This window comes from Cuculus canorus, chromosome 27, assembly GCF_017976375.1.
Source record: "Cuculus canorus isolate bCucCan1 chromosome 27, bCucCan1.pri, whole genome shotgun sequence".
NCBI classification, from domain to species: Eukaryota; Metazoa; Chordata; class Aves; order Cuculiformes; family Cuculidae; genus Cuculus; species Cuculus canorus.
The window spans coordinates 6,361,225-6,374,073 of NC_071427.1; the positions used below are offsets into that span (position 1 = coordinate 6,361,225).

Sequence of the window (12,849 nt, forward strand, 5' to 3'; positions counted from 1 at the left end):
GGCACCCTGCTCGCCGTTGGTGCTGGCACACAGTTCCCCATTGGAGATGACACCCAGCTCTTCTTTGGTGACGGCACCAGCTCTCCAGCGACACCGAGTTCTCCATCGCTGATGGTACCCGGCTCTCCATCACTGATGGTACCCGGCTCTCCATCGCCGATGGCACCCGGCTCTCCATCACTAATGGCACCCGGCTCTCCATCGCTGATGGCACCCGGCTCTCCATCACTAATGGCACCCGGCTCTCCATCGCCGATGGCACCCGGCTCTCCATCACTAATGGTACCCGGCTCTCCATCACTAATGGCACCCGGCTCTCCATCGCTGATGATACCCGGCTCTCCATCGCTGATGGCACCCGGCTCTCCGTCACTAATGGTACCCGGCTCTCCATCACTAATGGCACCCGGCTCTCCATCGCTGATGATACCCGGCTCTCCATCGCTGATGGCACCCGGCTCTCCATCGCCGATGGCACCCGGCTCTCCATCACTGATGGCACCCGGCTCTCTGGCGGCACAGCCACAAACCCATCCCAGTCCCTGCCCGCTTTGGCAAGGGTAGCTCCATCATCCTCCAGCCCAAAGGCTGCGGAGGTAGGGAGATGCGCTACCATCCATTCCCACACTGGATCAGAGTCCGACACCGAGCCCGGGAACCTCCCAAGCCCAGCAGGCGCCTCTGCCGTGCCGGACCTTTCCCGGGGGCGTCGAGGCGGCACGAAACGCGTCGGCGGGTCCCGGGGGCCCTTTTGTGCCGCGGAGTCAGTGGAGCAGCGCGAGGAAGGAGGAATTCCTCCGGAGATCAAACGCCTTCGCCAACTGGACACCAACGTCAAAACAAACCCAGCTCCCACCGTGGGGCCAGGAGCCGCGCGAAAGAGAAGATCCAATTTCCTCCTTTGTTCCTGGATTATTATTTTTTGCAGGGGGCGAGGAGGCGGGGAGCGGCAGGGAAAGGGCCATAAATCACAGCCTGACAGAAGAGAAAGGAGGCGCGGGGTGGCTGCAGGTGGGGGTGACCCCTGCCCGGATGGGGACCCCGCTCCTTCCCTGCCAGGCGTTGCTTGCCAACCACGGCAACCCCGCGGCATCGGCTTCTGCCGGTGTGAGGTACCTGGGGAGCGGAGATCTCTCCAGGCAGGAGGAAATGGAGGTTTTATTTATGGCCAGAGCTGTAATCCATCCCCCTCCGCCTCACCCCGGGCTCGGTGCATCGCTGGGTGCTTTATATGCAGCTCATTTTGCTTTCCCCTCGCCCCTAACGCGGGCTGGGAATGCCGAGGATGGCAGCGCGCGGCAAACGTCCGGGCAACGCTTGGGCCGAGCCTGACCCCGGAGCGCGGGCATCGCCGGCTGCTCCGCATGGCACCGGCATCCTCGCCTGGCTGAGGCCCGGACCACGGCGAGGGGTCCCCCGCGGGGCAGCCCTGGTGGCACACGGGGGTTTGGGGGGTCACCCAGCCCCGTGCCCTGCCCGACAGACTTTGCCCCCCAAGTCAAGGTGAAAGGCACCGGGGAGACACCGCTGCGGCTCGGCCGGGAGGAGAGTTTGGCCCCGGGTGAAAGGCGACGGCAGGGCGCTATCGCGGGGCTGCTCCCGGGTCAAGCACCTTTCCGCGCAGTTTATTTCTTCGTTAACGATTAACGAGGGCAGCAGCGGGCGGGCGCCGCGCACCCCGGCCTGCTCCTCGCAGGGCCCATGAGCTCCAGCGTGTCCGACTTGAATAACCACATTACAAGGGGACTTTACAGGGCTGCGGGGCCACATCCCGCCCTTCGCCCCATCCCAGGGGCCGCGCAGCGCGATGGCCCCCAAGGGACCCCCCGTGTCCCCCCGTGGCTCACCCGCAGCCCTCGTGCCCGGCGTGAGACGCCGCCACGGCCTCGTGCCGCTTGCGGTAATTAAAGCTCCCGGCGGGGCTGTGGGGATGACGAGGGGCTCGGCCACGCCGGCATCGCCTTGGCCACGGGCCAGGCGCCAGGGATCGCTTCCCATCCTCGCCGCGTGGCCCCCGCAGCCCCCAACGCGCCGCCACGCGTCCCCGCGGGCAGCGAATCTGCCCCGCGTCGCACCCCACAGCTTGGGGGGCGCTCGGTGGGGCGACGGGGACACGGCCGGCGGCCGTAAGCGGCTCCCGTGGCGAGCAAAGGGCTCTTCACCAGAGGGGCCACCGCCAGCCGCCTCCAGGAGCCAAACCACCGGCTCCATCGCGTCCCCAAAGGGCAGCACGTGGTGGCGAATCTGCCCCGTGTCGCACCCCACAGCTTGGGGGGCGCTCGGTGGGGCGATGGGGACACGGACCGGGGCTCTGGGCTCCCAGTGCCGTTTGCTGTCATGGGCTCCCGGGGCAAGGGAAGGGCTCTTCATCGGGGGGGCCACCTCCAGTGGCCATGCCAGGCCACGGCATCGCCCTGCACGCGCCTGCTCCCTCTGAACCCCAAACCCTGTCTGCTGCCCCCCTCAAACCCTATCTGCTCCCCCCCAAACCCTGCCTGCTCCCCCTGAACCCCAAACCCTGCCTGCTGCCCCCCCAAACCCTGCCTGCTCCCTCCCGACCCCAAACCCTGTCTGATTCCCCCCCAAAACCCTGCTCGGTGCAGGCGCGGGGGTGACCCAGTTTGGGGTTGGGGGGCTGCCTGCCTGTTCCCCCCCAAACCCAGCTCAGCAGGGGTGGCAGGGGTGCTGGAGGAAGGGCTGGGGGTGATGGGGGGCAGTGGGTCAGGGGTTGGGGGGCAGTGCCCAGTGCGGGTCTGGGGGTGATGGGAGGGTGCAGGTCCGGGGCTGGTGATGGTGGGGGTGCTGGGGGGGGTGATGAGGGGGTGATGGGGGCGAATGGGGGGGTGCTGGGGGGGGGGTCAGTGCCCGGTGCTGGGTTCGGGAGTGATGGAGGGGGGGTGATGGGGGGCGATGGGGGGCGATGGGGGGTGATGGGGGTGATAAGGGGGTGATGGGGGGTGCTGGGGGGTGGTGCTGGGGGTGCGGGGGGGGTCAGTGCCCGTTGCTGGGTTCAGGAGTGATGGAGGGGGGATGATGGGGGGCGATGGGGGGCGATGGGGGGTGATGGGGGTTGATGGGGGGGTGATGAGGGGCGATGGGGGGGGTGATGAGGGGTGATGGGGGGTGATGGGGGGGTGATGGGGGGCGGTGATGGGGGGGGGGGGTCAGTGCCCGTTGCTGGGTTCGGGAGTGATGGAGGGGGGATGATGGGGGGCGATGGGGGGTTGATGGGGTGTGATGGGTGTTGGTGGTGGGGCGATGTTGGGGCGATGGGGGGCGGTGCTGGGGTGCGGGGGGGTCAGTGCCCGTTGCTGGGTTCGGAAGTGATGGAGGGGGGGCGATGGGGGTTGATGGGGTGTGATGGGTGTTGGTGGTGGGGCGATGTTGGGGCGATGGGGGGCGGTGCTGGGGTGCGGGGGGGTCAGTGCCCGGTGCGGCGGGGCCGGGTGCGGGGCAGGACCCGCGGGGCGGGCGAGCGGAAGGGGAGGAGGACGGGGAGGAGCATCCAGGGCGGCCACCGCGGCAGCGGCTGAACTTTGCTCTTTCGCGGGAGGCGGGGAGAGCCCCGGGGGCTCGGGCGGAGCGGGTCCCGCCGCACCGGCACCGGCACCGGGCAGCGGCGGGGCCCCGGGCGCCTGCACACCATCCTCCTCCTCCTCTTCTTCCTCCCCGCCGGAGCGGAGCAGCCACCGGGGCAGCGGCCGCCGTGCCCCGCGGGGAGGGGGGATGCCCCGCGCCGAGCCCCGCACAGTTACCGCGGGGCCCCCCCGGTAACGGGGAAGGGGGGACCCCGGGACAGGCGGGGGGGGGGCTCCTAGGGCAGAGGAGAGGGACCTCTTGGGTAAAAGCGGGGACCCCTTGGGTAGAGGAGGGACCCCTTTGGTGGAAGGGGGGGGGCTGGGGTAGAGGAGAAGGGGTCTGGGGTAAAGGGGGGGATCCCTAGAGCAGAGGTGGGGGGACACCCCTTGGGTAAAGAGGAGACCCCTGGGGTAGAGGAGGGACCCCTTTGGGACGGGGCAGGGGGGGGGCTGGGGTAGAGGAGAGGGACCCTGGGGTAGAGAGGGGACCCCTAGAGTGGAGGGGGAGGGACCTCTTGGGTAAAGAGGGACCCCTTGGGTAAAGGGGGGACCCCTTGTGTAGAGGGGGGGGCTTGGGGTGGAGGCGAGGGGCCCCCGGGGTGGAGGAGAAGGACCCTTTGGGCAGGGGAGGGGGCCTGGGGTAGAGGAGGGACCCTTTGATAAGAAGGGGGGTTCCCCCCTCCTTGGGTAGAGCCCTTTGGGTAGAGGGGAGAGTCCTCGAGTAGAGGAGAGAGCCCTTGGATAGAGGACGAACCCCCTTGGGTAGAGAAGGGACCCCTTGGAGCAGAGGTGAAACAGAGGAGGGAGAAGAGGAGGGGGTATAAAACAACCAAAAACCTTCTAAAAAATCACCAAAACGGCTGCCGCCCCCCAAAGGAAAAAGGAACCCCCTCCAAAAAAAAAAAAACAAACCCAAGAACAAAACCCAAACTTGCTGGACTCGTTCTGGGAGGCATCGGGCATCGCTCCATGCAGCGGCGGGGCCGGTTCTGAGCCCGGTGCTGAGCCATGGCCATGGTGGCCGGTGGCTGGGGCGAGCCCAACGGCGGCGGTGGCGGCGAGGAGGCGTCGAGCCCAGCGGGCGGTGGCAGCGACGCGGAACACGGCGAGGAGGAGCGGGCAGCGGCGGCCGTGGACTGCGTGGTGTGCGGCGACAAATCCAGTGGGAAGCACTACGGGGTCTTCACCTGCGAGGGCTGCAAGAGCTTCTTCAAGCGCAGCATCCGCAGGAACCTCAGCTACACCTGCAGGTAGGGCTTGGAGCGGTGGACGTGGCGTGGTTGGAGCTCCAAGGGTGGCCCCGCTGTGGCTCTGCTGCAGCCCCCGCGCCGGCCCTGCTGCGCTAAGGAGGCACCGGGGTCTGTACCAGGGACCAGTAGGGGCGACTGGGGGGACCCCAGGGGTGCTGGGGACCTGGTAGGGTGTCAGCTCCAAGGGTGGCCCCCGGTGGTCCCCGGTGTGGCTCCCCAGCGTGGCTCTGCAGTGGCCCCTGCGCTGGCCGTGCCAGGGCTGCAGCACTAATGGGGTCCCCTTGTGCAGCACGGGGTCCCTACCTGGGACCAGTGGGGGCGACTGGGGGGACCCCAGGGGTGCTGGGGACCTGGTATGGTTGCAGCTCCAAGGGTGGCCCCGCTGTGGCTCTGCAGTAGCCCCCGCGCCGGCCCTGCCGGGGCTGCAGCGCTAAGGAGGCACCGGGATCCCTACCTGGCACCAGTATGGGGTGCTGGGGGGACCCCAGGGGTGCTGGGGACCTAGTAGGGTGTCAGCTCCAAGGGTGGCCCCTGGTGGCCCCCAGTGTGGCTCTGCAGTAGCCCCCGCGCCGGCCCTGCAGCGCTAAGGAGGCACTGGGATCCCTACCTGGGACCAGTAGGGGGGACTGGGGGGGACCCCAAGGGTGCTGGGGACCTGGTATGGTGTCAGCTCCAAGGGGGGCCCCTGGTGGCCCCCAGCGTGGCTCTGCAGTGTCCCCCGCGCTGGCCGTGCCGGGGCTGCAGCACGGGATCCCTCCCTGGGAACAATGGGAGGGACTGGGGGGGGTCTCGGGGTGGCGGACACCTGGCACGGGTGCAGCCGCAGGGGTGGCCCCCGCTGTGGCGCCCCGGCCTGGCTCTGCAGCGGCCCCCGCGCCGGGGCTGCAGCGCTGGGGAGGCCCTTCCTGGGACTTGGGGGGGACTGGAGGGGACTGTGGGGGTGTTGGGGACCCGGTGTAGTGTCAGCTGCCAGCGTGGCCCCCGCTGTGGCTCCCCAGGCGGCTCTGCAGTGGCCCCGCGCTGGCCCTGCTGCGGCTGCCGCTGCCCCCTCTGCACCCCCTCTGCTCGCAGCGGGATGGGGGTCCCCCCGCCCTGTGCCGTGGGGCGCAGACACTGTCCGGTTCCTCGCCATCGCCTGGCTCTGCTCCGGCATTAATTGCCGTTGCAGGTGATTCCTGCGCCCGCGCCGGGGCCGTGAGTCACTTTGGATGCGGCCGCTCTGCCCGGAGAAGGCACCGGTGCTGCAGCGAGGATAATTTTAACCGGAGGTGTCACCAGCCCGGTGAGCTGCGAGATGCCAGGGAGAGGGGCTGCGGCCCGTGCCTGGTCCAGGCCCAGCAGCGGGAGCAGGATACGACCCCTGTGAAGTTGGGAGCTGCAGATGACTCTGGAATTGCTGGGGGGCTCAAAGCGAGCATCGAGCTGTCTGCGTATATGAGGGACCCCCCAGCTCTGGGCTGTTCCCGGAGGGGTAAATGGGTTGAGGGTTCACTCGCAGGTCTGGATCCGTGTGCGAGCGCTTCCAGCAGTGTTTGCTGAACGGAGGAGGGTGCTGCGAGGGTGGCATCTGCATCCTGGCTGTGGGCACCAGGCTGGGAGTGGGGCGCCCCACCTCTGCACCCCGCTTCCTCACCTCCCAAGGGGGTCTGACTGCTTCCAGCTTCATCTTGTGGTGCTGAGGCGCTGCGGGGAGGGCAGGGGCAGCCCCGCTCCCGCAGCAGGAGCCGTCTCTGAGCTGCCTTGCTCTCGTTTGGGCGGCCTAGATTCGCCCTCCCCCGTGCGCAGCATCTTCTCTCCCAGCAGCTCCTGGCACCGGTGCTGCCGGGTCCTGGCTGACGTCAGCCGAGCCGCTTGTGGCCGTGGAGCTGCCGGCGTGGGGCAGAATTCGGTTCCCGTTGCCCCCGGTCCTTCCTGCGGGGTGGACGCAGCGTGTGCCGATGCAGCGTGTGCAGACGCAGCATTCGCATCCCCCTGGCCCTGCCTCAGTTTCCCCATCCGATCCGCAGGACCCGACCAGCAGACTCAGCGGAGCGGCTGCTGGCGAGTAATGATTTGAAGATGAGGAATACATATGGCCAGGGAGGGATTCCAGCTCCCTGGAACAAAGGAAAGGCCAAATCGGGACTCCCTGGGAGAGGGATGGACTCTGCATCCCAGGCGCAGCTTGGGTGGATTGTGGAGGGGCTTCCTCCGGACTATGAGCATCCGATTCATTACCCTATGCTTCTCGCTGTTATCCCGGCACCCAATTTAGGTTGTTTTGGTTTTTTCCCCTGCCTTGTGCTAGGCAGCGGTTCGGTGCAATAGGAAAATGTTGGTTTTCCAAGTAGGGAGCGAGTGTTGGAGGGGCCGGGAACAATGCACCCCCGGCAGCCCTGGCATCTGCTTTGTTCAAGGAGTCAAAAGCAGCATCGAGCCAAGATTGCTCTAATTTGAATATTAAAAGTGAGTTGGATTCAGTTTAGTTCTTGCACTAAATAATTACATGTTCTAATTACATAATTAGCACAGTATACGCCTTTTGTGTTTCTCACAGTTTCCCAGCTCGCTCGCTGCAGCCCTGGCAGTCGAGAAAACTCGCTCGGAGGAGCTGAGCTGAGTCTAGGGGGGGGGTCTCCCTGGGGCTGGGGACGGCGCCCCGAGGCCACGGTGAGGGTCAGCCGAGCCCCTGCCACGGCCGCAACGCCGGCAGCTTTGCCCCTGCCGCGGCGCAGGCGGCTGATGAAGATGTAACGTGACGTTTTGATTAGCTATCGCTTCTCGGCTGGGATAACTTTTTTTTTTTTTTTATCAGCAACACGTTTGAAATGTGCTAAAGCGCAGTGGTGATGTTCGGGGTGAATTAATGCCGGTTGGAGCGCGGCGGGAATCCTCGCCTCTCTCGCCTCTGGAGTCGTGTAGGGATGAGGAGATTCGTGTCAGGATTCCCAGGCAGAGCCGAGCTGCTGCTGGACGCCTGCCTCCTGCTTGATGTGCCTTTAATTTAGCGCGGCTTTGCTGGGGACCCCCTTTCCTCCCCGTGTGCCGTGCAGCCGTCGGTCAGGATGCGTCCCCCTGCGCCCCATTGGGAGTGTGGGTGTCCCCAGGGGAATAGGGATGGGGATTTGGGTGCTAATGATGCCGTTTAGGAATCCTGCGTGTCCCAGCGTGTGTGATGCCACAGGAGCAGAGGTTGCGCGGGCTTTGGTGGTGGCCGATGCCACGGTGCGGGGTTGCCCGGTGCCTGTGGCTCCTTGCCCGCGGCAGTGTTTGGTGCTGGGGGGGTGGTTATGACCCCCTGGAAGGCTCTGAGGATGCTCAGGGAGGGGGGAAAGCATCCCTTCAGCCCGTGAAGACCCCACGCCGGGGCTGGGGCCGCATATACCACCGGATTTTGCTTTGTTGTGCTCACAGGGTCCGGTTGAGGCCAGACCAGAGCATGGAGGGTGTGGTGGCCACCACCATGGGGGGACCCCTGCCAGCGCTTGGGCCGCGGGGGCAGCCCCACAACCGTAGGAAATGGCTAAAATTCCTGCCACCTCTGTGGAGGAGGCTGGAGGCTGCTCTGCCGCTTCGCCCCCTGTGTCCCGCACCCCGTGGCATCGCTCCTGGCACCCATCCCTACGTCTCCTTGAGGATGGGAGCCCCGCACCCGGGGGGGTCTCTCCAGTTTTTCCTGCGGCCGTGGGCATCGCTGGCAGCACGAAGTGGCAGCCCCTGCTGAAGGAAATCGCTCTGTTTCCATAGCATCTGAGTGCCGCCTGGGAACTGCGGGGCCGGCGTTGGCACAGCCACGGCCAGCGCAGAGGGGGCCGCGCTCGGAGGCAAAGGGCCTTCGCCCGAGGGTGGCCAAGCGGCTCGGTGGGGAGCAGGGACCCCCGGCAGCGTCGCCTCGCTCCTCACCGGCACCTCAATCCTCCCGGTCCTGCCCGCAGGTCCAACCGCGACTGCCAGATCGACCAGCACCACCGCAACCAATGCCAGTACTGCCGCCTGAAGAAGTGTTTCCGCGTGGGGATGAGGAAGGAAGGTAACACCAACACCATGGGGATGGGGAAGGATCCCAAGGGGTCTCCATGAATCCCACCCCTCCAGGGCTGAGGGCTCCTGGTTCTGCCAGCACTGGCTCCGCTCCCGTGTTCCCGGTGCTGCCAGTGTCCATTCTGCTCCCGCTGGAGCCGTGCGCTCTTCCACCTCTCCGGGAACCCTCTTTGCAGCAAAAAAAACCAAACCTGTTTGCCTTTTTTCTTCTTGAATCGCCCTCAGGTCGGGCAGCACAGGTGGTGTTTGTTTGGAAAAGCCGCAGCCTTGAGCTGATAAGGTGACACACCTGGAGCTGGGACGCCCCGGTGCCCTGGGTGCCGCGGACACGGGCTGGGATGGGCTCCCGGCGCCACCGGAGCCGTGCGAATCCCTGAGCTGCTTTCAGCTTGCTCCCCACCGCCCAGTGGGTGTGAACCCCAAATGCTTCCCAGGCTGCTGTGAATGGGATGAAGGGTTGAGCCCCAGATTTCCAATCCCTGTGGATTTGGATCCGTGGGGATGGGGATGCCGGCGCTCTGCCGCGGGCTGCACGGGTGAAGGTGGCATCAATGTGAGGAGCAAGGAGGGAAGGATACTGGAAACAGGACAGTAATTCCCTCCTTTCCAGAGGAGTCGAGATGGCGTTATTGCCACTTAGCATGATTTAGAGCTCTCATTTAAGTGGCTCATGAACAGCCCATAAATTAATTACTAGGGACTGAGCAAATAGTGGGCGCTAATGGGAGAGGGGGGGGAAGCTGAAAAATGGCTCTCCCTGAATGCAATTAAGAAAGGGGAGCGCCCCAGGGTTAGCGACGCTTCCAAGATGGACATTTGATTTGCAAATAAATGATTGCTGCCATGCGATGACCTTGGGTAGCGATCGCCCTGCTCCGCTGCAGCCGTGGTGCCGGCGGGTGGCACGGCATGGCCAGAGCCGCGGCTGCTCCTGTGCCAGGTCCTTGCAGAGGAGGAGGAGGTGGCGTGGATGCTGCCCCAGCCCGGCTGTTGGTTGGAGGCCGTGGCTAAGCCGTGGCGCTGGCAGCCTTGGAGCTGCTGGTGAATCACTGGGGTGTTAAATAGATCAGTGTAGCTCTCGCAGGCAGCTCGCCGGCGGGCGCAGTGGGTGGTGCGCACCGCCTCCCTCTCCCCGAGCACCTGAAATGCGCCCGTTGTTCCCCTGGGGTGGCAGGATCTGGCCCTGCTGCGGCTGCTGGGATACTGGGTGGGTGGGAAGCATCCCCATCCTTCTTCGCCCCGAGTGGGGCAGAGGGAACCCCCGGGGCGGGATGGGGGATGCGGGAGGATACAGAAGCAAGCAGACATCTCCTCTCTTCCCACAGCTGTGCAGCGGGGCCGGATCCCCCCCACCCACTCCAGCACCAGCCCCAACACCATGCCCAGCGGGGAATACTTCAACGGGCAGCCGGTGTCGGAGCTCATCTCGCAGCTCCTGCGGGCTGAGCCCTACCCCGCCGCCCGCTACGGCTCGCAGTACGCGCAGCAGGGCAGCGTCATGGGCATCGACAACATCTGCGAGCTGGCCGCCCGCCTCCTCTTCAGCACAGTGGAATGGGCCCGCAACATCCCCTTCTTCCCCGAGCTGCCCGTCTCTGACCAAGTAGCCCTGCTACGGCTCAGCTGGAGCGAGCTCTTCGTCCTCAACGCGGCGCAGTCGGCGTTGCCGCTGCACATGGCCCCGCTGCTGGCTGCCGCTGGTTTCCACGCCTCCCCCATGTCGGCCGACCGCGTTGTCTCCTTCATGGACCAGATTCGCATCTTCCAGGATCAGGTGGAGAAGCTCAACCGGCTCCAAGTGGACTCGGCTGAGTACAGCTGCCTCAAAGCCATCGCGCTCTTCACGCCAGGTAGGTTGGTGTCGCAACCGGGCTTTGGCCCCATCTCCACCCCACGGAGATGTGAGTGCCCAGGTAGCATCTGCTCCCCTTTTCCTTGGGGTTTTGGGGTCTGGAGAGCAGCGTGTGGCTCTTGGGGTGGAGGCAGAGAGTCCTTGTGCCCTGGTGCCTCTCTACCATGCTTTGCAGCATCCTGGCTTGGCCATCTGGGCACAGGGCTGAGCTTCCCTGGGGTGATGGGAATGAGATCTGCAGTGACACAAAGCCCCCCGTGCATGGGATGAGTTAGGGAATCCCGTCCTTGGTCCATCCATGCTTATCCCGTGCAACAGAGGCGCTTGGCCTGTCCTCACAGGGATGCAGCCGGAGCAGTCCAAGCTCTTGCTCCATGCTCTAGCCGGTTGCATCCCCTATTTTGGTGAGGAGAGCATCCAGGCAGGAGCGCAGCCGCGGCAGCGGGTGGGGAAGCGGGGCTGTGGGGCTCACTGGCAATATCGTGGGGGCTCCAACCCCTGACCCTTCTCCATCCCATCCTTCTCGCAGATGCCTGCGGCCTCTCGGACCCGGCACACGTGGAGAGCTTGCAGGAGAAGGCGCAGGTGGCCCTCACCGAGTACGTGCGCTCGCAGTACCCCTCGCAGCCCCAGCGCTTCGGGCGGCTCCTGCTGCGGCTGCCGGCTCTCCGGGCCGTGCCGGCCGCCCTCATCTCCCAACTCTTTTTCATGAGGCTGGTGGGGAAGACGCCCATCGAAACACTAATCAGGGACATGCTGCTGTCTGGGAGCACCTTCAACTGGCCCTACGGGACGGGGCAGTAGGGGACAGAGCCTCTCCCACCGGGGGATGCCCCAGGGACCCCCGAAAGCCGGACCCGGATTCGCTCCCACACCCCCAGCTCCTGGGGAACCCCGAACTGTGCTGGCCCTCAGCCGTCTCATAGCTACACGTCTGCTACAGCCGTGGGCGCTTCTCCCCTTGAAAGCAACGGAGGCACAGCATTGTCCTTCTAAACCTGAAGGTCCTGTGCCGCTGCTGTTGGACACCAAACTCTTCCATACTCCCTGAAGCAAAGCTCACCAGCCCCCCTGCTCCCTCCCTGGGCACCTCGGAGCATCCCCTCGCACTGCCTCGGTGTGGGAGGGGGGCTGGAGCCTGGGGAGGGGGGGCTGGAGCCTGGGGAGGGGGACACAAGCCTCCGGCAGCCCCCTCAAGTCTGGATTTCAGATGAGAGGAGGCAATGGGAGGTGGAACGGGCTGGGCTGGGGTGCCCTGACTGCACAGAGCTGCCCCCAGCAAGGTCCTGCTGTGGGACCCCTGCCTCTGACCCCCCCCATCCTGAAAATCATGGAAAAAGTGTCATTTTCAAGCCCCTCTGTGCCCCGCCCAGTGGGTGCCTCTGGGCCGTATCCAGCCTCAAGGACTGAAGCGCTGAGCTGGGAGCAGCTCCTTTTTGGGGACCGGGTTCCTCCATGCCTGGTTCCAGACCCCCCTGCACTTTCCACTGAAGCTTCTCCACTGTCGGGGCACGGGGGGGGACAGGGGGGACTGGGGGGGGACAGAGGAGAGGATGGGGGCACAAGGGAGAGATGGGAGCCAACCGTGCACCACGCACGGTGCAAACCAAAGGGTCCTTTTTGGGTGCTGCACAGCACCCAGCCCTTCCCCACTGCCTCGTTTGGTACTTTGACCCCCCCTCAGGGCTGAATCCAGCTCCCACCCTGGGGAAAAGGGGTACCAGCATCCCCCCTGCCCACGCTCGCTACGTTCCTGTGCCTCACTCTGGTTTTTAATCCAGTTCTAGGGGAGAGGAAGACTTTGAGGGGGACCAAAAGCTGGGTGGAAAGGGGTGATGCTGCTGGATGGGGGGGTCCTTATCTCCCAGGGCTGCGCCAAAGGATCCTTGCGGGGGGACAGAGCCACTTTGGAGGGATGGGGGACGCCCCGTGGTCTTTGATCTGTGCTGGCGGGACGAAAATCCACAGGATGTCCCCCCAGGTTCTGCTTCTCAGGGGTATCCACCGTGCAAACCAGACGGAGGCAGGATTAGCCCGGGGGATTTTGTCATTTAGATTGATTCTCTGAAAATATAATCCTCGTTCGATGATACTAAAGAAATTAAGTCAATAAAAAGATGTTTCTTAAAACGCTGGGGATCTACTGGGA

The 12,849-nt window shown here is 65.2% G+C and overlaps 1 protein-coding gene across 1 annotated transcript; it reads left to right on the forward strand.

Moving 5' to 3' along the window:
* Positions 1-4,186: 4,186 nt before the first annotated feature.
* NR2F6 (nuclear receptor subfamily 2 group F member 6) lies at positions 4,187-12,084 on the forward strand. Its single transcript, XM_054050458.1, has 4 exons — positions 4,187-4,828; positions 8,743-8,837; positions 10,174-10,698; positions 11,230-12,084. The coding sequence occupies exons 1-4, from the start codon at positions 4,587-4,589 to the stop codon at positions 11,502-11,504; spliced, it is 1,137 nt and encodes a 378-aa protein (XP_053906433.1). The 5' UTR covers positions 4,187-4,586; the 3' UTR covers positions 11,505-12,084.
* The last annotated feature ends 765 nt before the right edge of the window (positions 12,085-12,849 follow it).